Raw genomic sequence first — 26,780 nt, forward strand, 5'->3', positions numbered from 1 at the left:
CAAGTAAGCTCGGAGTTATAACAAAAGAGCCTATTTATCATAGTCATTGTCAAATCAAGTTATCTTATTCCTCAACTTATGCAAGGAACAATAGGTCGCAGCTGTTCAGTTTTGATTATGAATTTTAGCCTTCAGCTAATTATTATTTTCTGTTTCAAATTAAGCAGGTTTGTCCTGTTGTACAGTTTGAATAGCTATATTATATCATTGTTTGTCTAACTATGTCGAGAATAACGGATTTTTGTTAAGAGAATACACTTTATGGCACACTGTGCCGTTTCACACCAGGATACATAAACCTTCTCAACTATGTTGTTTATCCAGGACAATCAATGTTAACTTGTGGCCTTTTAAAAACATAACAATCATCAAGGTCTTTGCTATTTACCATAAAGGAGAGACAGGGTGGTAGCTGGTTAAGTTACAATGGTTCTATCTGACTACGAGCAGTGAAGAACAATGGGTTTGAGAAGAAAACAGCATGCACTGTGCCAGGTCAATGTCATACGTTTAAATTTGTACTCAATGTCATTTCTTAATTGATTATCATAGTACATGTGATAAAATGGGAGTATCATTATGATAACATTGTCAAATTACTTCGCCCTAGAATTATCTTCATGTCCCATGGGAATGGTCAAAAGATTATTCTGAATGCACATGTCGCATAAAGTTTTTACTATCTTTTTACAGTTTACCATCCATTGCTAGTGGCCTTTTTACTGTAATGGCAATTTCCCTGTGCTGAGTCACTACTCGGCTCTGTTCCTATTAATCCCAGGACCTCTAAAGCCTCTTACACTCTACTGTTTCCCTTCAGTGGGTCCGCTCCATAATTTCATTTGTTTCAGCTCTCTGTGCACAGACATGGTATCACAGCGTTACAGTTTTCATACACCGCAGACACACATATAAATGCGCCTAATGACAATTGATCAACAGCGGTGAGGGGTATCTTGATGTAATGTGAGCGAGTTATAGGGGTAATCAAAGCCTGACAGCTCATGAATTTTTTAGAGCGTTCGTAGTTGAGAAATACACCTCAATGCAGTTCATGCCAGGCACCAAGCTAGTCAAGCATCCTCTTTCTGTTTAAAGGAGAACATCCAAGAGACTCTTCAATGCCCGATCCAACCTCACCAGAACTATAGTTGACGATAGGTTAAGCCGATTACCTTTAGTTTAACATTCTGCTGAGGGCGAGCGCGGTGTGAGCGTGGAGGAGGGCGCCTGTTTGATAGTTCAGTCCACTGCCTTCTTATATACCGCTCAGAACCGACCTCTGAGTAATAACTCCTGCGTCGTGCGGCGAGCGAGCAAAGAGTGAGAAAGTCCTATGTACGTTAACAATATTAACCAATATTTAAAAGTATGCCACTTACATCAATTACCCCCGGCCTTCTGTATGCTAATACAATACTTTAAAGATTTCTCAGTTACATTCCTTTGAGTATGAGCTATTTTACTTCGTAGGACAGCTGATGGCAGCGTCCGAGCGACATTCGGAGAGTGAGGAAAAAGAGTCGTACGGAGAGTAGATAAAGCAGAGCGGCACAGAACACGCAAAGACGTGCGCAGAAGACAGAAGAGGAAGACGATATAAGAATCGAAGGACCAGAGCATGACACACAGAGGTCAATCAATGTGAGCAGTTGATAGATAATAACTAGTATGAATCAACTCTTTTGGGGCGGCGTTTACTCTGCCGGTTTTATATTTCAGACTTGACAGTTTGAAGATGGACAGAGAAGGGGATTGACATGCAGCAAAGGGCCGCAGGTCTGATTCGAACCCTGGGCCACTGCAGCAAAAGGACTCAGCCTTGATACATGGGTCGCCAGCTCTACCGCACTGAGCTAACCGGGCCCCCCAAACTTAAGTTATTTCTTTACATAACTAATAAGCACGAGGCATGCAAACAGATTCGCAAAGTTCGCACCAACACAAGGAACAGCAGGTGTGAAAGCCAACGCGGTATCGTCAGAGAGAGACCTGCTGTAGGTGAGGATGCCGTTACGCCTCGTAGCGTGCCCACCTGCGCCAGCCGCTGACAGGTTTAACTACATACGCTTAATCAGCACCACTCGGCGCGAGCGCGAAGGAGAGCGCGAAGTGAATGATGGACATTGAAATAGAGGGGTGGGGGGGGTGTCACGATGTGACCACGGACAACTGTGTCCTAACACACATTAAAGCCCAAGGGTCTGATTACCAGGTAATATTTACCTTGAGGAACGAGACCCAGCAGCATGTCTCAATCATGAGAAGAGGGTTGCGCAGCGGAATGACTGACTTACCTTGTGTTGCGTTCTCCAAAATTCGCATTCATGCGCGTCACTGTCTGCTCGGACACACAACACAAACTACAGGACAGCAGAGGACGGATCTCCCCATTGACGGAGATACTGGAATACGTAGACTCTTACAGTTACGTTAGCTGACCTTGTCTGCTAACTTACGCGCAAGGCCCTCGCGGGTGCTTAAACCAGGCTCAGACATCTCCCACTCTGGCAATCTTTCTTTTTTTTTTTTTTCTGGCATCTCTAGGACAGCTCAATTATACCCGGCACCCAGCGTTGCTTTCGGCCACACACACCCCTCAAAACACACCCGCGCCCCCGCCCCGGAACCTCCGCGAGCCTGTCACCCCCCCTACACAGCTATCACCTTTATAATACTGATTCAGGTGTTTGTTGTCACGAATGGCACTAATGTGTTGTACTGTGTGTGCTGTGTTGTTGTGCAGGGAGCTACCATAACATGCGTAGTTACATAGAACTTGGGATTACATTGAGCCAGGGATATGATGGTTTGTGCATCCGCAGATGGTTATGCAGATTGCAACTAACTGACACCACTCGCGTCTGTATTTGACAACCTGGGATGAGACAGGCTGTGAAGTGTGTGGAGAAACTATGGTGGCCGCATAAAACACGAAGGCCCTATCTATGAGCCACTGTTTGGTTTTGTCCATGTTCTTCCCCTCTGTAAATACAAACGGCTCATTCTAGCTAACAAAAAACACAACAATCCTATTGGCCCAATGATTATGATCACTAATGAAAACATGAAACTATTAAATTATATCTTCCATTTCTGACAATAGATCCTCCTGAATGTTAAGTTGCAATCTGCAACTTCACTGCCGGATGCCACTAAATCCTACACACCGGTCCTTTAATGTACATCCCAAGTGTCTATGTGAACTTACCTGCATGTTATGGTAGCTCCTGCACAACAACACAGCACAACACAGTACAACACAGTAGTGCCACTTTCTGTGACAACAACACTCTGAATCAGTTATTATAAGGTTAAGCTTAGGTACAGGCTTAGGGTGTAAAACTCTTTATATTTAGATTTCCTGAAATGCATATAAGGAAAATAAGAATGAGATTTACTTTTAGAACACAGGCCTCTTAATAAAACAATCATTAACTAATTAAATGATTAACAGTATCTCCTCAATAATCCTGTGCCTCTCTGTCTGTGTGTGTGTGTGTGTGTTCCAGGGCAGAGGAGGTTGACGCCATAATGGCGAATCTTGAGAAAGCAAACCAGGTGAGTACAGTCTTCCGCTGCACTTCTCTGATTGAGATGCTCCTTCGTTAAGGTAATCATTCCTGTAATCAAGCCTTGGCTTTAATTAGACACCCTCCGTCCTGTGGCACCCCCGCCACCCCTCCCTTCCTCCCACTTCCACCTTCCCTCCCCCGAGTGTGTGATTAGCGAGAGTAAACCTGAGCCCCCGTCGGTGGGCACGCTACGGCAGCACGGCTCCACTCAGCAGAGAACGGGAGACTGCCGAGCGCGACTGATGCCGGAGTGCCGAGCGCCAGGGTTCTTAGTTATCTCACTGCCTTGATTGCTTCCCATCCTGGTGATACCTCTTTTCTTCTGCTCCTTTCTTCTCCCCTCTGCTTTTCTCTCCCGTGCTCTTTTTCCTCACTCTGCTGCTCTCTGCCATCAGCTCCTAGATAAATGTTCTCAAAATGAATCATTAATTAGCAGGCCGGGTGTGACAGAGCAGGTAAACAGTTTGGGGAATAAAGTGGACTGACTAAACAGCCCCCTCAGCAGAATAAACCGTGGCTGCACTCGTCTGCTCGTGCCCCTGCTCAGGTTTTCCACTCGACTCTAAAAATTCAGAGCCTCCTTTGATTTATGTATACACTCTCACCTTGATCATTTCATTAGCCAATTGATGTGGCTGGTGTATGAAAACTGTAACGCTGTGATACCATGTCTGTGCACAGAGAGCTGAAATGGCCCAGAGGGAAGTGGAGAGGCTAAAAGAGCAGATAGCAAGCGGCCAGAGTGCCACCACAGGGAACTGCCATCCAGCAGAGGGCACTAGCAGGGTAAGAATAATGTGTCTCTATCTTTTGACCATATCCAGGCAGTATTGAAATGTAACTAAGTACATTTTCTCAAGTACTGTACTTAAGTACAATTTTAAGCTACTTGACTTGTTCTATTGTATGATACTTTGTACTTACAGTCCACTACATTTATATGACATATGATGATATGTTAAAAACAACAGTGTGTAACATAGTTAAAGTAGTTCCCTGACGACCAGCTACAACATTACAAATGTACTTGCATGTTACTGATAATAATAACACAATATAATATATAATGATATAATACTGACAGGGTCCATTTTTCTGCATATGAATACTGAGTAACTTTTGATACTTTAAATACATTTTTATAATACTTAATGCTTTTACTTTGGAGTTTTAATGCACTCATATTGGAGTATTTTTTAATTGTGTCAAGGCTACTTTTACTTAAGTAAAGAATCTGAATACCTCTTCCACCACTAGGGCGCTTGTTTTAGTTTTTTATTTTTGGCAACTTCTGTGATACTAAGTCATCATTGCCCTGATAACTTTGTAGTTTATGTCCCAGAGATAACCTAGGCCTCAGCAAATTTTAGAGAAGATAAGGGAAATTGCAAAGAAATAATGGAGATGTAAATGTTTGTGAACCCCTAAACTAACACTCCTAAAGAGAGATTTTGTCTGTACAAATCAGCAAATTCATGAAATCAGTGCTGGAGCTGGTAATTGGTATAAAAATGTTGTGCCTAGTACCTTGTATTATCAGATATGATCACACAAAAAATAGAGGTATTTATTATTACCTCTTCAGCTTTGCTATAATTCAAGTTCCCTCACTTTCCAACTGTCTGAATTATATCAACACTGCAGAGGTTGTGATTCACAGGCTCACATTTTCTCCTCTCCGCACACCTTTCATCGCTTTTTTCCCTCCCCCTCACACCCTTTGTCATGTCTCCTTCTCGCCCTGTCAGGAGAAGAACGAGAAGGGCGAGGTGCTGCCCTCCCAGCTTGAGGCAGCCTTGCTGGCTAAAGACCGAGAAATCCTCCGTCTTCTTGAAAACATCCAGCGGCTGCAGTTCACACTACAGGAGGTTCAAGAGACCTCAGCCAATCAGATCCTAGAGCTAGAACGGCAGCTGGCCTACAAGACCGAAGCTATCGAGGTGAGTGGCTCCAACAGAACATGGCGAACTCCTCTTCAGTCCTCAGTGGCTCTGATAACTTAATGAAACTCTTATTAATATGAAATAAAACATGCTACTTTGCTTTTTCCATTTCAGAGATTAGAAGCTAAACTGCAATCCCAGATGGACTATGAAGAGATTAAAACTGAACTCAGGTGATCATTTAAGTGAAAACTCAACTCATTCATAATAATGTGAATTTAAATCGCAAAAATTGACTTTCTCTACATGTCTTTTTCTGTAGTATCCTAAAGGTCATGAAGCTGGCTTCAGCCAATGGCAGCTCGTCCCAGGTATATATGGTTCTGCACCATCTTACTGTTCACACAGCCAAGTAGACCTATGCTTTCTTCCTAATGTTCCTTTGGTGAATACAGCTTTTGTGTGTGCATATGTTTGTGTGTACAGGATTCTGCCAAGGCTGCAGAGGCTCTTTTGCTGGATAAAGAAGCCTTTCTTCCATCTCACAAATACCTGGTTGATAAGGCCCGAATTTTGCACAGCATTGGTAAAATAAATGTCTCTCATGTTTAATTTTCTTTCTATAAAAGCTAGTTTAAATAGTTTACCACAAGATTCTTAACGAGAAGCCATGAGTTTTGTCATCTTCTGAAAAAAATCCTATACTTCACTGATTGCTTGGTACTCATTAATCAGGATGAATAAATTCTGGAGTCCATATTTTTCAGACTTAAATCTCTTTGCATAAACTGAGCCTGAAAGATGTAGTCTAGGTATGCAAGGCTAGAAAAATTCTTGAAATATCTGTTACCAGCTAGATAGCGGTTGGTTCAATGACACTAAATGACACTAAAGCCATGTATGTGTTATATATGAGCTCGGTCAGTAAGCATGTGTTTCCTGTCATCAGATGATGACCAGTCTGAGGATGCAGGTAGAGAGACAGGCAGGCCACCCGGCTCCCATTCATCCTCCTCTCAGGCGGATGGCCGCACATCCCCCAGCCCCGGCCCTCCCACCCTGGACGGCTCCTCCTCCAGCCACGATCTACCGCGTCCCTTCTCTGTGTCGCCGTGCTCCGGAGACAGACTGTCAGGAGACCACATCCTTCACAAGCAGCTCCTCTCCCCTCACTTTAAAAAGGAGGGCCTCATGGCTTTTCCCACCGCACTCTATGCAGCCAAAGTTGCCCTCATGTCAGCCACCCAAGGGTCCGCAGGGGCGGGCAGTGTCGACGCTGGCCTGCCCAGCGACCAGTCGGAAAGCGGCAGCTCCACCGCAGGAGACGAGGACCAACTGGACACGGCAGAGATCGCCTTCCAGGTGAAGGAGCAGCTGCTGAAGCATAACATTGGCCAGCGTGTGTTTGGCCACTATGTGCTGGGCCTCTCCCAGGGCTCGGTCAGCGAGATCCTGGCAAGACCCAAACCCTGGAGGAAGCTGACTGTGAAAGGCAAAGAGCCTTTCATTAAGATGAAGCAGTTCCTCTCTGATGAACAGAACATCCTGGCACTCAGGACCATCCAGGTCCGCCAGAGAGGTGAGTGGAAAAGAGGGGCACATGACAGGAATGTTTCTGAAAAACATGCAAGTTCAGATGGGAATGAACAACACGCTCTATTAATATTTGTAGCTTTGGCCACTTTACATTAGAGGCCAATATAGGAAGTAACAGCAGCAATAAAAAGATAATTTAAACAAGTCAAATCCTTAATCTTGTTTTCTAAACCAGTGGCTTTCACATTCAACCATTGCATGATGTTTACAATGACCGTCAAAAGATAAGTCGTGGTGATATTCTAATATTATATTTTTCTTATTGTCAGCAAATCCATGAAAAAAACAAAACCAACAATAAAAATTTGACCAACAAAATAGTGTTTGTAACCAAAGCAGATGTATTGTATTCCTTTGTGCTCCATTGTGTTAAAAAACATATTCCTTCATTTACATGGACATGGGCACTGTAGTTTTTTTGAGTCAGTCCACAGTCTTGCTGCTGGAAATACTTTTTACTTTAAAATGTTTGCTGAAAACTACAGTGCTTAGCTGTTTTAGGAAATTAGCCTTTTTTAAAATGAAAGTATGTATTTGTAACCCCATTTTTTTCTTTAGTAGGAATGAATGGACTTGGTTTTGGTAGTTTCATGGGATTTATTAACAATAAGGAAAAGAAGTAAGTAGCTTTAAGGTAGAGTAGGCTAAAGTTGAACCAGCAGGCAGTTCTGCACTAACCAGTGGTAATTAACAACAGACAGTTAGGATAACTTTAACCTTCACACTTGTTTTGTCTTGAAAACTGAAGGTTCAGATTTAATAGTTCATATTTTAACACAGATCTACCAAAACAAGAACTAGGTTCAAGGGATTTCCAAGTGTATGAAGCTATGATACCTTTTTCTAGCAGATATAATCATGCCGTCTTGGCCTGGTGGCTTAGCTTCTGGACCTGTGTACGTTTAAACCTTCTAATCTACTTGGACCTCATCCTTGACTTCTTCGCGGCTTCCTCTGCCATGTTTGTAGTGTTACTTTTAAACTTTGTTTTCTCCCTAGATTCACAGCTTTTGAAAGTTGAGTTTCCCGTATACTGCAACCTCAGACGGCACGCGCTCAAAGGCAGCCATTGATCTACCAGTCAAAAGCAAAGCCTTGGAACTGCTCTCTGATCAACCATCCCACTCACCCCCCTCCTCTCTCCTCTCTCCTCTCTCTCTATCTCTTTCTGTTACCCTCTGTGGCAGGGAGCATCACTCCGCGCATCCGAACTCCTGAAACTGGGTCAGACGACGCCATTAGGAATATCCTGGAGCAGGCCAAGAAGGAGATCCAGTCCCAGAGGGGAGGTGAGGATGGAGCTGCAAGTCATAAGTCATAGTTAAAAGCCTTATTGATTGATTTTTTTTTTAAATTGACAATGATGTTTACTGTTTTTATTTGGAATTTTGATCACAATTTTATTGCATCTGAATTAGAAAGTGGATTTGAGAATGCATCTTTCTGGTTTAGGTGATGGAAAGTCGTCTCTGAACAGCTCATCAGGCAGAAGCAGTAACGGGCCTGGCAGCAGCTCTGATGAAACCATAAAGAGCATCCTAGAACAGGCCAGGAGGGAGATGGAAGCCCAGCAACACGCCCTGATGGAGATGGAGGTCTGCGGGAGGGCCCCGACGGTCAGTTCAGGAGCTCAGGTTGAGCGTCTGGGGCCCCCGGAGCGCTCCAGGGGCCTGCCTTTACCCATCTCCATTAAACAGGAGGAAGGAGGCTGCGTTACAGTCTGCATGGCCAACTCCATCAGCAGCCCCCAGACACCTCTCAGCGTCCTATCCCCAGCCGCATTCGTCCAGAACATCATCCGCAAAGTCAAATCAGAGATCGGCGAAGCAGGCACCTACTTCGACCAGCACTGGTCTCAGGAGCGGGGCTCAATGGTGCTCGGTGGCGGAGGTAGCTCTCGGCCCTTCAATTCAGTCTCTCCCTCCTTGTCTTCCTCCTCCTCCGGCCCCTCTGCCTTGCCCCGGCCCTGGCCCCGTCTGGAGAACGGCGAGGGTCTCCCCAACAGCGAGGAGGCGTCTGCTGCCGAGGACGAGCTGGGGCTGGGCCGACCAGTGGAGGTGAAAGTGGAGTCAGACACGTCGGTAAGTGGAGAGTCTCCTGGCCCCGGTCCAGGAAGGCTTTCCTACTACCCAGCGTACATCCCCCGTGCCCTCAAGCCCACTGTGCCGCCGCTGACTCCAGAGCAGTATGAGATGTACATGTACCGGGAGGTGGACACCATTGAGCTGACCAGGCAGGTGAAGGAGAAGCTGGCTAAGAACGGCATCTGTCAGAGGATCTTTGGTGAAAAGGTCAGATGTTGCTCCTTCTTATTAAAAGAAACTACAAGCAGCCTGCTAAGATACAATACAGTGCCATGAAAATGTAATCCTGTTTTCCTGTGTATTGCATATTGTCACACTGAATGTTTTCACATCTTCAGACTACATTTAATATTGACTAACCTGACTAAACACAAAACACTATTATTTATCTAAGGAGCAAAGTAATCCAACAATCAAATCATCCATGTGAAAAAGTAATTGCCCCCTTTAAATGTAATAATAGGCCGCACCACTTAAGCAGCAATAACCGCAGCCCAACACTACTTCTAATTTGATAGCAGCATATGTTTTTATATGCAGAAAGACGCATTTAAAGTGCTTCAGTTGAGCTACTGCGTCTCTGCTGAGTTCACGTTAGGACTTTGTCAAGGCCACTTCAAAACTTTTAATTAATTTTTTTTCACCCTCAGATCTTTTGTGGTTTGGATCATTGTCTTGTGCACAACACAGCTCATTGGAAAGATGACTGGACTCTTCTCTTTTTAGATTATTTTGGCACTGAGCAGTTGTTAATGCTTCCCTTAATAATAACAAGGCCTGAGCCTCCCCACACCATCACACAACAACTATCACGTTTGACTGTTTCTTCAGGTACATCTGCATAGGTCTCCCAGCCCTGTAGGAAACTGTCATTAGAATGAAATGCTGTGTATTCTTTACACCTAGTAGAACCTGTGTTAATGTCTTCGTGGAACATTATCCTAAAAGCCTGGAGGTGCTTTTCTGCAAATGAGTGAATGAAAAGAGAGCAATGCTTTCTGCTTTGCTACTCTCCCTTGAATCCTATTTTCCATCTCTTTCATATTGTGGAGCCATGAACAGTGTCCTTAGCTGGGAGGTCTGCATTTTTTGGGATGCCCTGCTGTGATCTTTTGTAACTTCCTGGATGAGTTGTCGCTGCGCCCTTGCAGAACCTTTGGGAGGCTGGCCACAAGTTTCCCCATACCACTGTATTCTCCATGTAGATATCTCTCACTGTGGTTTGCTGGCTTTGTAAGCTTTTCCAGACAGATAGTCTTCAACAACACATCTCTTCTGGAATTTCCTTTGCGGCACGGTGTGCTTGTAGGAATTTAGTCTGTCTGCATTCAATCAATCTCAATCTAGTTATCAGTCAAATGTGGCTGCTTGAGTAACAAAGTGCAAATACTTTTTCAGATGATTAATATCAGTGTTGGATAAGTTTGTTCCTTAAATGGATGAAATCATAATTTTACTTTACTTTACCATAATCAGTAGTAGATGGCGGTCGGTATGCCCCCAGCAGACAGGAGTCCCGTCACGGAAGCTAAGCAATGTACTGCTGTGCATGGGGCTGCAGAAAACTGTATTTTTGCCACATAAAAACTTAAAAGAATCAATCACTTTAAGTGTACGCTATTTGAAGAATATTTTTACCACTTTACCCTGCTGTCAGACAGTCCTTTCTAGTGGGAAACTGAAGCTTTTATATGCTTTCTTCAAAGCCACCAGACTCCTTTGACAAAACAGTAATTTTACCTCACAGAACACGGGACTGGTTTACCGCTGCCTTGATTGTTTTGTTCGTGTTATTGTGTGACTTTGGTTAGTTTGGCTCCGAACTGACTATGGATAACTACCTCATACAACCCCACTTCGAAAACATCTGAACTAAATTTGACATTTTATAAAAAAAATTGGAACCATTCACTGTGATAAATAGAGAAATCGAGGAAATAGAGGAACAGAGGAAATCAGAAAGGAAGAAATGTGTTTTCATAACACTGCATTTTATTTGCATTTTTCCCTGAAATGAGCAACAGTAGTTTCTATGTCAGTTTTGTTAGTTCAGCCCTAGAAAATATGCCTTTATTTCCAGAAAATCCCTCTGGGTGTTTTTCTAGACACCTCTGTCATTTGTAACAGTTCATCCTCTGTGGAGTAGACAACACATTTAGGTTTTATGGTGCAGATTTTACATTGCTAATATTAAGGGTTAAAGTCTGAATTCCCCAGCTTGAGCCTTTCCACGAGTGGTAATCATATTCAAAAATATTTGACTGTGACTGTTGTAAAATTTTCTTAGACTTCCAACTAAGTTCCACTTAGGTCGAAGACTGCAGCAATTTTATATAAACCATTTTTTTCCTTGCACATGCAGGTGTGTTTTAAAAAATGTTGTTTGTACAAAAAATGTATTGTAAGTCAAAAAAGGCAAAGAAAGAAAAATATACCATTGCTTTTTTAAATGTTTTCTGTTGGTTTATTACCACAAATATTCTAGATAAATTTGTGATCAATGATGCAAAATTACACTATGGCTATTGAAAATGATGATATCCATGTAATGTGTTGCAGCTCTAAGTGAAATCCATGTGTTAAAATTGACTCAACATGAACATTTCTGATGTATTGCTTCCCTCTAGTGGTTGTTTTCTGAAAGTGTATCACTGAGGACAAATGTAAAGAGCAAGCAAATTTGTTTCTTCAGTAATAATAATTTTGAAAATCAATAATCATATACATTTGTTGTTAGTATTGATGAAGATACAATACAATATATTAACCTATACTGCATGCTGCAGGTGCTGGGGCTATCTCAGGGCAGTGTGAGCGACATGCTGTCTCGGCCCAAACCCTGGAGCAAGCTAACCCAGAAAGGCAGGGAGCCCTTCATCCGTATGCAGTTGTGGTTACTGGACCAGCTTGGTCAGAGCCTCAGCCAGCCCCCAAACCAGGGCCACACTCAGGGTGAGACTGCAGTTTACACACACTCATACCAACAGAATTTGACGAGCAAGAATCACTTGAGATTCTTCAATAACAGCATATCAATTGTAAAAATGCAAAACTTGAAAAAGCCTAATTGTTGCAGTATTTCACCCTACATACAGTGGGACATCTGCAATGGCTGCATCTAGGCCATACGTTTACTGTTTTTTTTGTGATGCCTCCCACATCTAGAAAAAAGCCCAGTGATGGCCCAGTCCTCGCCCTCCCCACCTCCTAGTCCAGCAGAGAGCCACCCAAGTCCGCTGGTTGAGCCTGTTAGCCTGTCCCTGGAGAGCAGCAAGGAGAACCAGCAGCCTGAGGGCCTGGGCCTGGGGTTGCCCCCCCACCCAGAGGGAGGGAAATCCACTCCCAACCTCATGGCCCTGCACCAGCCCACAAACCCACTGGGTATCCAGGAGCTGGTGGCCATGTCTCCGGAGCTAGACACCTACGCCATCACCAAGAAGGTCAAGGAGGTGCTAACAGACAACAACCTAGGTGGGTCTGAACTCACACTGTAGGGTTAAGCTGATGAATGTAGACACAATTCTTACATAGACTTTGTTTGTTTTCCACAGGCCAGCGTCTTTTCGGGGAGACCATCCTGGGACTGACTCAAGGCTCGGTGTCCGACCTGCTCTCCAGGCCCAAACCGTGGCACAAACTCAGCCTGAAAGGCAGGGAGCCGTTTGTCCGCATGCAGCTGTGGCTCAATGATCCTCACAATGTGGACAAGCTGAGGGCCATGAAGAAGATGGAGAAGAAAGGTGGGGACCCTTAGTGTATTCTGTAATATCTATTGAGTTTGTGAATTTGATGGCGTTTTGTAATCCTCTTACACCTGCTGTCACTGTCTTCCCTCCAGCCTATCTGAAAAGGCGATATGGGCTCCTGAGCACCGGCTCAGACAGCGACTCACCCAGCACTCGTTCTGAGTGTGTGAGTCCGACCTTGGCCTCGCTGGACCTGTGCCCCTACAGCCAGGTGAAGAAGCCTCGGGTGGTGCTGGGAGCTGAGGAGAAAGAAGCTCTGAGGAAAGCCTATCTCCTGGAGCCCTACCCCTCTCAGAACACCATCGAGATATTGGCTTCCCAGCTCAAACTCAAAACCAACACTGTCATCAACTGGTTCCACAACTACAGGCCAGTCCAATGACCTTTGTAAAGTTTGCTAATGGCTGCCTCTGTTGTTTTAATTACTCTCATATGATTACGACCTTATGTGACTAACAGCAGTGTTTGTCTCCAGGTCCAGGATGCGACGGGAGGTACTGATGGAGGGTCTGCCAGACAATGACACAGATGCTGAGCACCACAGCTACTCCCCGCCGGTGACGCGGAGCCCCCACTCCGATGGAGAGGAGAGGAGGCTGCAGCAGCCCTCAGGACACATCAACTCCAGCCTTCCTCTTAGCGCCAACACAGCACTGCCTCACGTCAAACAAGAGGCAATAGACAGGGAAGACGAGGGGGAGGAGGGAAGGGAGGGCTCCATGAAACAGTTGAGAGTTCAGCGTTTTTCCACGGCACTGCAGTTCCCGCCGTTAAAAAACGAACACGAGGACTCCATCACTGTCTACCGCGAGCCCCACTTGGCTGGCCAGAGCCTGAGGCAAGAAGAGGGGATGAGCAGCCAGGCGCAAGGGCTCTACCATGTCGCAGTCTCCATAGACGGCCCCCAGAGAACCAACCAGTCCAGGCACGAGGGGGAAGACTCCGGAAAGTCCGCCATTGACCCGGTCAGCTTCAAGGCTTCGTCGGAGCCCTGCCGCAGCAGCCTGGAGGTCTCCCTCAACTCCCCCTCTGCCGCATCCTCACCCGGCCTCATGATGTCAGTCTCCCCCGTCCCCTCCTCATCCGCTCCCATATCGCCCTCGCTGCCAAACCCGCCCTCGACGAGCACCAATCACAGCCTGGACCCTAACCCGCTCCCTCCCTTCCAAAGCCCTAAACTCAACAGAAGCACTCAGAGACGCAATGAGAAAATGGCCAACCTCAATAACATCATCCACAGGCTAGAGAGAGCAGCCAATCGAGAGGAAACACTGGAGTGGGAGTTTTAAGTCCCCTCTTACTTGTATCTAGTCCTGATGACCCTCGCGGCACACAGGAGAGAAATAGAAGCTTCCTGAAGACTTGGAATGGAGCCTGGCTCCTGGGGGCCTGTCCTCTCAGACTGGTAACTCATAGGAAATGGGAACGCAGAGCTAAACATATGGCTGAATGCCCTACAAGAACTTAAAGAGTTGAAAAAAAATTTATAATTGTGTATTTGTTTTTTTTTTGTTTTGTTTTTTTTTGATAATGCATACTACTTTTAAATATATGTGACAGCACTAGCTGTTGTTTTACCTATTGGACTTGACATGAAGACTTTTGCAGCTATGGTGTCATAAAATGTACACTGAAGTTCTGTAGATTGCCACTGGGTGAGATTAAAAAAAGACCCCTGTCTTAAGCCATTAAAAGCACTATAACTATTTGAAAAGAGACATTGACCAAATTTGCTACTTTTTGAATAGCAATTTTTCAGATTTTGTCTGTAAGACTGGACAGTTTAAGTCAAGTAACATGAAATCCTATTACTGACTGAGGGATAGTCCTTTAAGACTCTAAATATTCAACATCTTGTATGTACTTAGTTTCTTGGTGATATGTTTTGAAATATTTGTAACTCACACGTATAAAATGTGGTTGTACATGTTGTAGAACTGTCTGCAATAGCCTTCTCTAAACCTGATGTAGCATGGTACTCACCTGACCCTGTTATCCTCTGTAGTTAGTCACCTGTGATTATACTTGAGCGAAAACAAGAGAAAAAAAAAAGTTGAAAACCCTGCAAAAAATAAGAAAAAAGGAAACGTTGAATCTAATGAGTAGAGTACTTTTAGTGTTCTGTTTAGTTTTTTTCTTTGAATAATCCTTGAGGTTTACAGTTTAGGGCCCTTGTGCTTTTGGTAGTAAGTGAAACATTCACTACACACGAGCACAGTTTACATGATTTCTTTCAGACTTACCTCTTTGACCCTCTAAGGCACTGGTTCTCAGACTGTAACAGGCCAAGACACAGGACACCTGGTTTACCTCAGATTATGTTGATGCACATCATGCTATGACCATGCGTTTCATTCTTACATACATAAACATGACCCACGCTTATTTGAATCGATGGAGGGAAAGTACTCCGTATCATGCCTCAGCTGTGCCGAGATCAAGACACGGAGCAAGTTTTAACAAGCAAAATCTTGTCTTTTACAAAGAATATGCTGCTGTATGAGGAGATGGGGAGCTAATAATTCCTTTATGTGTGTGTATTATGATCCTCCTCACAGGTAACACCTGACTCGGTGCACTTCTTCAAAATGGGTCATTTACTGTAGCTAGAATAATGTGTACTTGATGAAACACACCTCAACCTCTAAGCACGGAGATGTTTAGCCGGGCAGTTTGATATGAAAAGATTGCCTTGAGCAACAATGCAGTGCTGTGAATTGATCTCCCTTGGGGCTAAGGCTCACAGTATGTGAGAGCATGATACAGTATGACCTCTCATCAACATGAAAACATCAAATCTGTAAGTACACTATATTCAAGGACACAAAAGGTTACAGGTATCCCCTCATATTATCTTTGACCACTTGTGTATTGTGTCTGTAGAAGTTTCTTTGTCATGCTTGCAAGATGTTCTTTATGTATTTTGCCTCTATTTTATACTCAGAACAGTTAACTAGATATTCAATACCTCGTGTATGAACTACTTACAGCACTTAGATTTTGATAATTGTGAGGACTCAAGAAAATTTCAAATATCAACATTATCCTAACTTAGTGTCCACAAGTCTTTGCCTTTACTGTATCGTTGAAGTTGGTAGTAAACACTTGCACATGTCTACATAGTTCAGAGGACTTGGATTGTATTATGTAGAGATATATATTACACAATTACTAAAAAAAATAATATCTTACATTCTTGGAACAAAATGTGCTGATTATATTGAAATAGAGTGTACAGATTTAATAAACCAAACCCATTCAAGCCAGTTCTGGTCTGGCAAGCTTGCCCACGTTTTAGACCTTCTCTCAGGGTAGTCTTGCTTTTTAAAGCTTTACTGAAACAGTTGCTCTCATCAGTGGTGGTGACTATGATAAACATTATGTGTTGTAGAGAATGACTCCGTTATATATTAAATGGACCTGTGGAAGTTGTGTGTATATGGGAAATGCAACTTTCACAGAAAGCGGTGGTTTGTCAGAGAGCTGTTGCTGTTTTGTAATTCATTACACAGATGTGTCAAAGTACAGTGTCGATCGGAGCTACCAGGATGAAGCTAATGGGTTGCATTTTTTGAGATCAGTAGACTTTGCTCTCTAAAATACTGTTTTTCTTTTCTCTTGGAGCCACAGAAGATTTTTCTCTGGTTTTCGTACCACCATTTTTTGTGCATAATATACTGTATGATTAGAAGTGGCATTTCTTATGTGGAAATTTCATTGTCTTTCATGGTAACATGGACATATGACTGAAGAAGAAATGTATTTACCCAGACCATTATCTCTTCATGTAAAGCCCATCTCATTGTTTTGCATGCAAATCCATTCTAGTCACATGACAAGGGATAGACTGTGTTTTTGTGTTGTTGTTCTTGCACAGGGACATTGAATCAGCACTTCAAGTCTTTTTACATTAGTGAAGTCCATGCATGGTGCAGCTGATAAATTTGGCTCTCACAAAGTCATCATGAACCCGGCAAATCAGAACCCAATAACGACCCAGTAAACATCACTTCCAGGTAAATATTTAAATCAAGATTATTTTGTGCCATATCATATGCCTCATGCATTATCCCCACAGGACTAATGCCTAGTGGTAAAGTGTGATTTAAGAGTGGTGTAGGGTAGCCCAGTTCAGAAAAAAAGCTTTGTGTAACAAGAGCCCTACACATTAGATGGTTTTATTTTATAATTGACATTTGTCACTAAATAATGAGGTAATTGGTGAGCAAAATTTGAATGATTGTGTTCATAGTTGTTAATATAGAAACAATATTTACAACTCTGCCACTGAGGGTTTATCACAAAGAAAATTCTTCATTTGAAAGTCAGCTGTGAGTCAATAAAGAGAAGTGTCCTGCAGGCGTAAATTACTGTCTAATGCCTCACACATGTCAGGCTATTAAATGTTTAAGAATGGACAAAGGTATACCAAGCGTCTTGGAATTGAATTTGCATATGTAAGCCATCATTCAATACATAATTGTTTAAGATCCTGCTGTGTTGTGTTTTTATTTCTTTATGGTTAGGAATGCCCCCCTCCCCAAGTGCATCTGAATGCACACAAATGAATAAAGGTACATCTATAAAAAAAAACATGCTATTAAACCCCACTGTCATTTACTGTAACGTGTATGTATTGTATGAATCTAAAACAGAATGTACTATATGCTAAACTAGTTAGTCATTTCCACATTGTTTGCTTGATTAGCAGTCTTTAGATAATGTAAACACTGGCACACTCTGGTTGCATTCACTATCATTAATGTCCATTAGCCTGTATATGTATTATACGTATTCGGGCAGTCCAGTGTTTACATGATCGTACCGCATGGTGTGTCTGAGCCCCTCCCCTGGCCATCGCATCGCTCTGACGCGATGACGTCACGGACTCACGTAGGTTGTTGGGCTGGAGAATTCGCGACGATGGCGACGACGGCTCGGTGCTGGAAAGGGACGCAGTGAAGCTGGCCTCGGCTCGGATATGACTAATGTTTATTTGATCGAGGTTTTTTTGCTGCTTAGTAATTGCACGGGCTTCGGATGAATCTTTGGCTGCTAACTTCTCAGCGCTCCTTTCCCTGGTGAGTCCGCCGGTTGTGGTCGTTCATCGGTGTGTTTTGACAGAGGCCTCCGTTTTGGGTTCCGCCCTCCATCTCATAACAACAAAAACAGTTGCAGAGAGCTGCGCTAGCTCCACCAGCTAATGTTAGCGAGCCCGCTTACAGGCTGCTCACAGTTACTAATGGCAAACACCGAGTACTACGAGATTGCAACAAATCAGCATACTGCTTCGTACTAAACGTTAATGTCGGCTCGTTGAAATCCAAATATCCACTTTAGCATTTAGCATTACTTTGTGGACGTGTTCCTCTTAGTGAAGTGTTGACGTTTGCTAGCTGCAGAAGATCTAGCTTATCGTTGCCCAAAGAGAAGGATGAGCGACAGCAATGTTACCGCTAGCTAGTTACTTTTGTCTGTTGATATGGTTAGTTATCTATACAGACAAACCCTTTTGTTACCTACGGACTTTTGCCTGCTAATAAAGGATTTCTGCATAGTTGTTAGCGTTAAGTCGCGCAGCCCTTGCTAACACTCGTTAAGATAACAATTCACAATAGTTTGCTATGTTTTTTGGATGCTTGTAGCTTATTTTTACTCGCCAACGTTGCGTTTAACTCCTCTGCACATGCTAGCTTAGTGGAAATAACGTCAAGGTTTTAGCTCGCCTTTGTTAATGTTACAATTGGAAAGTGAAATCATAACGTTAACATTACGGAATCTGGTTGTTTTTTTCAGACACAAAGTTAACCGACAGATATGCTTTTATGTGAGTTAATGCCTGTTTAGTGCGGCTGTTAAGGTCAGTATTACTCCCTGACTGTCAACCTAGTCAGGCTAACTCAGTGTAATTGCTGTTAATTGCCACAGTCAACAACTAGCTAACATAAGTTAGGAGATTGGGGCTGTTTGCTTTGTAATGTTGCAGCCTATGATGCATGGTGGCCTGTCACGGGATAGGAGTAACGTTAAGGCTCTAAGGGGCTTAGCCTTCCCTGTGTGACTCTGAACTCAGAACTGAGCCGCAGCCACGGGTTATGAGCCCGCTGCAGTAAACAGAGCCCTGTGTGTGTGGCAGATATGCTTTATCAGGTAGCGCCAGCAGTAAAAGCTGGACCCGGACTCGGCCAGTGAGGTAATGACCTCCCCCCCGGCCTCTTCACACCACTCTCAACAACCGGACGGTGCTGCGGTCCTCCGGTCCTCCTGTGCCACTGGTGCAGTGGGATCTTTGTCTTGTGTTTGCCCCTAGGCAGCCAGCTTTACTTAAATGTTCCAGTGTTGAGGTCCTTCTCATTCTTCTCATTCACTGACCTTCTCGGGTCAGGTTTCAGTCTCTGCAAGGGTAGTTGACCGTACAACTATTTGTGGGCCAGAGAGATCCCTAACAGGTTGGCTGTTCTGAAAAGAGATGTGATATCACTTAAAGATAGTTTAACAAAAAAAGTAGGTACCGATTCATGTTCTTGGTGGCTGGCATTTTTCAGCTGCTCCGACTGTACACTGCGCAGGAAGTTAATACCATCCATCAAGCCGAGTCCTCTGAAGTGTTTGGTTCTGCCAAGTATGTGTGCTTGACCAGCCATTGTTGGCTGGTTTAACCATTAATGTGTTTCTTTCACACTAGCACATCTGCAACACTTTCCATTAGCTTGTATTAACCTCAAGACGAGGCAGCACGTTTAAAATTGTATGAATTGCGTGTTTTTGTTTACTTCTAAAGGTGAACATTAGATGAGAAGTTCACGTGACTGAACCATGTCTGTATGCTGGCTAGACTGTAGACTTGGTGCTTCAAGGTGCAGTTGACTTTTTTCCATTCCACAACTGAGTTTAAGTGGTATCTCTGAGCTCACATTCAAGCCGCTGTGACCACCAGTACAGCTATATTTGCAAGGGAATCAAAAGAGCTTCTGTAGCTTGAACGTCTCAGAGAAAAAGTCTGCTGTTTGCAAAATATAGACCAGTTTGTAAGGAAAAGCATTTGCTCATTATTCAGTTACATGTTTGCCTTCATTTTCACAGATTTCCATGTCTTACTTGTGAGAGTTTCCAAACAGGATCATCAGGACCGCTCATCGTCCGTTACTGATTGTCTGTGGTAAGTCTGATAGATATATCTCACTTCACTGTTGTTATGTGACGTTTGTTTTTTAATCATCTGCTGTGGCGGTCGTACTTCTGTCCCTCTTTACTACATTTGATGCAACCGACTGAATATAAGCCTTACTGAAGGCCTAAATGCTGCTGTTGCTGGCCAAGCCTCCCCTTGTTGTGCCATTTCATGTTGAATTGATTTGCTATTGAATGTCTGACTGCCCAACCAGGGGCTCACAATCTCGTGGTCGATCATGGGCTACAGTCAGTTCATTGCCTAGACCCATTCCCTGAGAAAGTATGTAAACATCCTGATGCTTGCGTACAACATCACCAATACAACAGGCCAGCAGTTGGATCGGCCGTCAGAATTCAGAAAAGTTAGTTTTGTTTGTCATTTCATCAACAGTAGAAGCTGTGGGCTGATGGATGAGACTCGGGCTAGCAAGGCATTTGTTGAAAAAACAATACTGGAATTACATTGTTTAGATGCTAAACATGTACTTCTTAAGTATGTCTTGGGGCATTTTTTTGTTTATTTGAGGGTGGACAGTAGAGCGATGACAGGAAATGAGGAGAGAGAGATGGGTCATAACATACAACAAAGGTCCCCGGCCGGAATCGAACCAGAGACATTGTAGTTTGTGGTCGGTGCCTTAACCCCTCAGCCACCACGAGTAAACATGTGTTTACATTGTAGGACACTAACCGTCTCCCAGAATGATGGCGTAAACCTTAAAAGTAATCGAGGTTTAGTTTCTTAGTTATTGTCAGTAAGACTGTCTGTTAGATAAACCTGCCAGATAAAATGGTGACCCACTGATTTGAACAACTGAACCTTGAATTCCTTTTAAACTGAATTTAAAAAACCAATCATTAATATTGATGCCCACCCAAAAGAAGCTTTGTGGCAAAAAAAAAGGCAGTTTCACAATGCCCTAAACTGACCTGAAATCAGTGCTGATAGTGAGACTTTGTCAGAAAAGGCAATATAGTATTTCAATCATGAATTCTATGAATGTTGCTCCATATTTTACAATTGCACAATGGCTCACCTCAGGCTGGAGGAGAAAACAAGAAGATCTTAATTTGAAATTTGATCAGACCACACGTAAGATGATGGCTGTTTTGTGTTTTAAAGATATTTACTTTAAACTCATCAAATATAATTTCATATTTTCTGAATAATTTCTCAGCTTTCTGTGTTCTCTTTGTACAGACTGGTCCAGGCCGGAGTTCCTCGTTGGGTGACCCACACTCCTTCACAGGGGCCATGGTAAAGTACTTTCAGTTCCTGCATGATTCGGGCAGTAACTGCGGTGTGGCCCGGGTGCAGTGTGCCGGATTGGAAACTCTCTATTGATTTGAACTATTAATCAGCTCTGTTTATCAGGAAGCAGACACTTACATCCGCTGCAACAGGGTCAAAGGTCCTCCGAGGCTGCTGCCTAAGCAGGGCAGCTTTCGGTTTTCACTGAAAAACTTTATGTTGTGTCGTTGCATCATGACATAACTGCTGTTGGTTGTTGAACTGTGTGTGTGTGTGTGTTATTGCGTTCTTGGCACACTGCTGTGTGGCGCCTGCCCCCTGGCCTCACAGCACACTGCTCCTCAAGCCACGGCGCCTGTGTGTATCAGCTCGGCTCATGCTGAGCCAGCATCCCACTGTGCCGTTGCTGTCCGTTATCTTCTATCTCTTTCGACCACCTTAATCTTTCTTTGCACACTGTTCGGACTTCTGACCAAACACACAGCCCATAGATCCCCACCGATCTCTGTCAGCACAAGGCCAGACATTTTTTCCACCAGTTTGCCCTTGAGGAAAAATCCCTGAATCCGCTTGTATATTCATGCCTCACATTCCCCACTGATTCATTCTCTGTGAAATATGTTCATCTTGTGCACTGTGACCTCAAACATTCGGCCCTCATGAAAGGCTACAGACTGCTGGTGGAAACTGCCTTTAAACAAAAAATCTTCATAATTTGATTTTGCCAACCAGAAATTCAATTTTGGCTCTCCTTTTTTTTCAGGGTCTTGTGTAAATTAATTACCATGTGTATTTTTAGTTTTAGAGCACTGTATGTTACTGGCATCTGTTATACCATATATTGTTGTACAACGGGTGATTATAGTAAATTAGCCTTGGTTGCACATTACAGTGGGGGTGGGAAGGAAAATGCAGCCGCATAAATACAGCACTGTCAAGTTGGCTTTAAATCAACTCTCTGTCACGACTACTACAAAGGTGATTTAGTACGTTTTTCAACACCCCAGACAATTCCTGCAGAGCAGCTTAGTGGACAAAGCTGTGAATGTGAATGTGTGACAGGAGCAGAGTGATAAATAAAGAAATACTCAGCAAAGGTTTCGAAAGCCATATTAAAACAAACACGTGAGAGAAGCTTTTGGTTGTTAAAGTCAAGACTAGTTCAGTAAAGACTCAGTTAACAAGCATTTTCTCTGCAGGAGGAGGAGGGGCAGCAGAGCTTGGAGTGTATCCAGGCCAATCAGATCTTCCCCAAGAAGTCCCCCGTCCTAGAGGAGGAAAACATGCAGGTGAGGAAGCCGCTGCCCTCGCTGCTTATCTCATGCTGTAAAAGAAACCCAGGTCCTCTGACAGTTATGTGTTAATGTGTGGCCGAGTCTCTGTAATCAGTTACATAACCACCTTTAAGTCGCAAGTGACTTAAGCTCACTTTCAGTTTGACCGGTCTCAGGAGCTCAAAAGTCAAGTGACGTGTAGCCCTATAATCTGAAAATAAAAACAAACTTATTTTACGGTCTATGTTGTTGAGAAAAACAAAGATTTCATTAAAGGTCCAGCATGTTTATATATATATATATATATATATTCCTAGGTATGTTTTCATTAGTGTATATTCACCTGAATATAGGAATGTGTTTTGTTACCTTAGAATGAGCCGTGTTTATCTACGGATGTCTTCCATGGAGACGGCCATGTTGAATCTCCTTGTTTCTACAGGAGCCCAGAGTGGACAAACCAAACACTGGCTCTAGAAAGTGGCTTGTGCTTTTTTTTTTTTTTTTTTTTTGAAGCCACTGTAGTTTCTCCTTCATTTCTGGAAGGGAGGTGGAAGCGAAGAAGTTGGCTAGTTGGTTATGGAAAGGGGCCTACAGTTTTACAGTTTAAAACTTAACCTGGGAAATTTTTCATTGGCAAGTAGTACAATACAAGTAGTCATGATGACCATATCTAGTGCAATAATCTATCATACCACAGCCCTCTGTGGCTCTGCTGCAGTTTGTCTGAAATGTTTTATCTCCTGCTGTTGCTAGGTGCCCTTTCCTGAGCTGCACGGGGAGTTCACAGAGTTAATTGTGGGGAGAGCAGAGGACGCCATCATCGCAACGTCCAACTACCGCCTACACATCAAGTTCAAAGAGTCTGTTGTCAACGTAAGTATTTTTGAAAAGTAACCGATGAAGTCAGAGAATACGATTAGAGAAACACAGCTTTAAATAACCAAAGAGTGAACTACATTGTCTCTACTGGAGGCTGTGTGAAAGTGTGTATTAATGTTTTGTGAATGGACAGAGCTGGGGCCATTGTGCCAGCGCTGTGGTGACCAGGCCATTCAGAGCTGATCTGCACTGGCAGCAGTACCGCGTGACTCTTCATCGCCTCTGTTTCTACTCTCTCCCGCCTGCTCCGCTTTCTCTCTGCACTTGCCGTTGCCTTGGTTGCAGTGGTTCCAGAGGGGATGCATAACAGTCGCGCCCTCTCTCTCCCTCTCTCTGTCTCTTTTTACCACGTTTAGAAAGAGAGACTAGCTTTGTTACCCAAGTGTGGTCACTTTCTAAAAAAACCTCCATTTGCCATTGCAAAGATGGTTCACTGCACTATGGTTTCTTATTTCTTATTTATACTCCTGCTACTAGACAGGCTTATTACAACCTAGAGTCACCCCACATATACACATAATGCATACATACATTTAAATATATATACATTTGTACTGTATGTTCTGTTGTGGACACAGGGTTGTGGTACTTTTTTTTCAGACTCTGTATTCTCTGTTGTTATGATAGTATGCTCTCTATCAACTTGCAATTCTATGAACGTTTTTAATCCACAAATGAAGTATTTCTCATAATTTGACCAAAAAAATCTCACTCTAAATGCCTTAAGAAAAACATATGCTATGTTCAGATCACCAAGCTGCTCTGCTGCTGATATGTGACCGCGGGAAAGTTGTGCAATGACAAGCAGGGAAAGCTTTTGTTTTTTTCACTTCCTTTTCTTCAAAAATATACTTCACTCATTTTTAAAGGATACTTCTGGTGATACTAAGACTAAAACCAACAATGAATTGATCCTGTCAATAAGTATGGTCAACTATTAAAATGAATCTGTGAAACACGCAGTTGAGCTGGGTGACAACTTGAACGCAGCCAGTCTTGTTTATTTGGAGCCAGTCCCACCTTCCTGCTACCTAAAACGCTCAATATCCTTCTAAAAATTAAAGTTTATATTCCAGATGGTTCTTAAAGATCTGTGTCTTCAGTAAGACCCAATGAGAGCTAGTAGAAGTCGCAGAGTATTGAGAGACGAACTTGTTGTTGGTTTTGGTCTTTTCATGGATTTGTTGACAATAATTAATCAATGTTAAGGATAAGGCTAGCAACATTCATTGAACCTCTTTTTTTTTTTTTACTGTCTGTAGCACTAAGTACCAAAGTACTAAAAGTCTGGTCAGATCTGAAATCCTGTTTGTTCTTTGATCAGATAGTTCCTGATTCTCAACATTTCGACACTATTTTATTTAAGGACAGTTGTTGTATGTTTTGTTTATGTTCCAAGTAAGGTATCAAAATAATTTTTGTATTGGTACCAGCAGTAGATAGTGAAATAAATCAAATGATGCCCCAGTGATGGCTGCAGTATTTCATGTCATTACCTATATTTAGGTTTTCAGTCAGTTACTTTGCATTGTTTGAAAACTGAAATAGTAATAGTGATACCAAAGCCCAAATGTCATTGTTTAGTTAATCAAACCACTATATCTATATAATGTATTCATTGGTTCTGTTGGTTGCATTCATATGTGTATGTATATATATGTCATATATGTTGTCAGGGTTAATTGGACCTGAATGACCTCTGGTTCTTGGCCCACATGCCACCTCTCTGTGCTCACATCAGACAGAGCCAACATTCTCCTCACACATATTGGGAAGGGTTGATGAGGCATCTGCATCACATAGCAGAGTTGTCAGAGCTCACAAATCAGGGGTGGGAGGTGCTGCAAGAGAGCGAGAGGCTGTTAACAAGCAGCCGAGGAATTTTGATGGTGGCCAGATTAGGGATGTAGATTAGAGGGCAGGAATTAAATTGTGGCAGCGGGATGCTCGAACATCCGGAATGTGCTGCGATAGCACCCATACACAGACAGACAGTAGTCACAAATCGACATGCATCAGTTTGATTATTGTTCTCTCTGTTTTGCTTTGGATAGAGTTGTTGTTGTGAGGTGTCAGTAAGTACCCAGCAGAGCTGCACGGTGTGGAGTGGTTGACTTGAGTGTATAATTTGTGTGTGCCTGTCTGTTAACCGGCTGGTGCCTAGAGGAGTAGGACCCTGCTTGTTCATCCTGTTTAACACCAGATGCTGGATTAAGGTAGACGTGATGAAAAAATATGATCTATCCGCACAAAGAATTCAAGCTGCCATCAGGCAGTAACCCTGTCATTGCACTCATTTATTGGGTGCTTGACCTGCTGATGAGTGGCTGCACATCGTGCACGGCTCCTGACTGTGTGTGAACAGAAGCTTGAGCCACGCCTTTTTGTGAAAGCCCACTGTGCTGCTGAAAAGTGCTCTTTACTAATTAACAGAGCTTAGTCAAAAGCAGCATAGCTATTTCCCTGCAGTATTCAAAGTATGCTCTTTAGTCATAAGCACATGGCAGTTCTGTACTTTGGATGGTATTTGCCTATGAAAGATAAGACTGTAGCTCTGGGCCAAAAGGGAAATGCAGATACAAGCTCTTGACAATCTAGTATTGTGTGTTTTTGTCCGCCCATACTCAAAGTTAAGAAGATTATGCATATTAAGAGAGCTCAGGGAGATGTGATGTGAAAAATTAATGGAAATGCACCTGGACAAATAATCTGTGTGACTTACATATTTTTAGCCCCATGTGGATGAATGGTGGTTTAATTTATAAATTAAATATTTGAACTTAACATGTGATGTTGCAGCACATGTGGCTGATTATTGGCATGAAAAACCTTTTTATTGTGTTGACCATCACTAATTGGCTAAATGGATTGTGAGTTGCAGTCTACTGCACTACTTGTACTGACTGCATGTGTTTGGTTGGTACATTTCTGATACGCTCGATAAGTCTTTTCCATCAAAGTTTGACTGAGTGTAGAGTTAATGTTCCCTCTCTTCTTCTCCACAGGTTCCTCTTCAGCTCATAGAGTGCGTCGAGTGTCGGGATATGTTTCAGCTTCATGTCACCTGTAAGGACTGCAAAGTTGTCAGGTATGACGAGAGACACACTCCTGCAACCTAAAGTCATTCCACCAACCTCATCTTAAAGGGGAACTTGGCAACTTTTTCAGCTTAATAAACCCGTTTAGAAATCATTTGGATGGTTAAAGGGCCTGTTCCGGGGAAAATGGTGACTCCCCCATTTACAGGACGGTATGTCAAAGTTGCAAGGTTGTTTTCCGCCTGGTCGCATGGGGTAGTCTGAGGGGGGTGGGCGG

The 26,780-nt window shown here is 43.2% G+C and overlaps 2 protein-coding genes across 2 annotated transcripts in view; both read left to right on the forward strand.

Annotated features, from left to right (window-relative positions):
• cux2b (cut-like homeobox 2b) overlaps positions 1 to 17,364 on the forward strand; it is a 91,051-nt gene extending 73,687 nt beyond the window's left edge. Inside the window, exons 9-22 of the mRNA XM_035657658.1 lie at positions 3,513 to 3,561; positions 4,257 to 4,361; positions 5,324 to 5,515; positions 5,633 to 5,691; positions 5,781 to 5,829; positions 5,945 to 6,044; positions 6,408 to 7,037; positions 8,242 to 8,343; positions 8,507 to 9,345; positions 11,925 to 12,090; positions 12,304 to 12,609; positions 12,690 to 12,878; positions 12,977 to 13,253; positions 13,360 to 17,364. Of these exons, the coding sequence (XP_035513551.1) occupies positions 3,513 to 3,561; positions 4,257 to 4,361; positions 5,324 to 5,515; positions 5,633 to 5,691; positions 5,781 to 5,829; positions 5,945 to 6,044; positions 6,408 to 7,037; positions 8,242 to 8,343; positions 8,507 to 9,345; positions 11,925 to 12,090; positions 12,304 to 12,609; positions 12,690 to 12,878; positions 12,977 to 13,253; positions 13,360 to 14,173 (3,877 nt within the window). The 3' untranslated portion in view covers positions 14,174 to 17,364. The remainder of the gene's footprint in view (positions 1 to 3,512; positions 3,562 to 4,256; positions 4,362 to 5,323; positions 5,516 to 5,632; positions 5,692 to 5,780; positions 5,830 to 5,944; positions 6,045 to 6,407; positions 7,038 to 8,241; positions 8,344 to 8,506; positions 9,346 to 11,924; positions 12,091 to 12,303; positions 12,610 to 12,689; positions 12,879 to 12,976; positions 13,254 to 13,359) is intronic.
• A 416-nt stretch (positions 17,365 to 17,780) lies between these two features.
• The window catches only part of mtmr3 (myotubularin related protein 3), a gene marked incomplete in the record, with an annotated part of 25,381 nt that continues 16,381 nt past the window's right edge, over positions 17,781 to 26,780 (forward strand). Inside the window, 7 exon segments of the mRNA XM_035658807.1 lie at positions 17,781 to 17,965; positions 19,968 to 20,043; positions 21,259 to 21,315; positions 22,509 to 22,598; positions 23,340 to 23,459; positions 25,520 to 25,540; positions 26,471 to 26,553. Coding sequence (XP_035514700.1) covers positions 21,313 to 21,315; positions 22,509 to 22,598; positions 23,340 to 23,459; positions 25,520 to 25,540; positions 26,471 to 26,553 — 317 coding nt within the window.

The sequence above is a fragment of the Morone saxatilis genome, unplaced genomic scaffold (genome assembly GCF_004916995.1).
Source record: "Morone saxatilis isolate NCDOM2014 unplaced genomic scaffold, NCSU_SB_2.0 Contig16, whole genome shotgun sequence".
Lineage (NCBI taxonomy): Eukaryota > Metazoa > Chordata > Actinopteri > Moronidae > Morone > Morone saxatilis.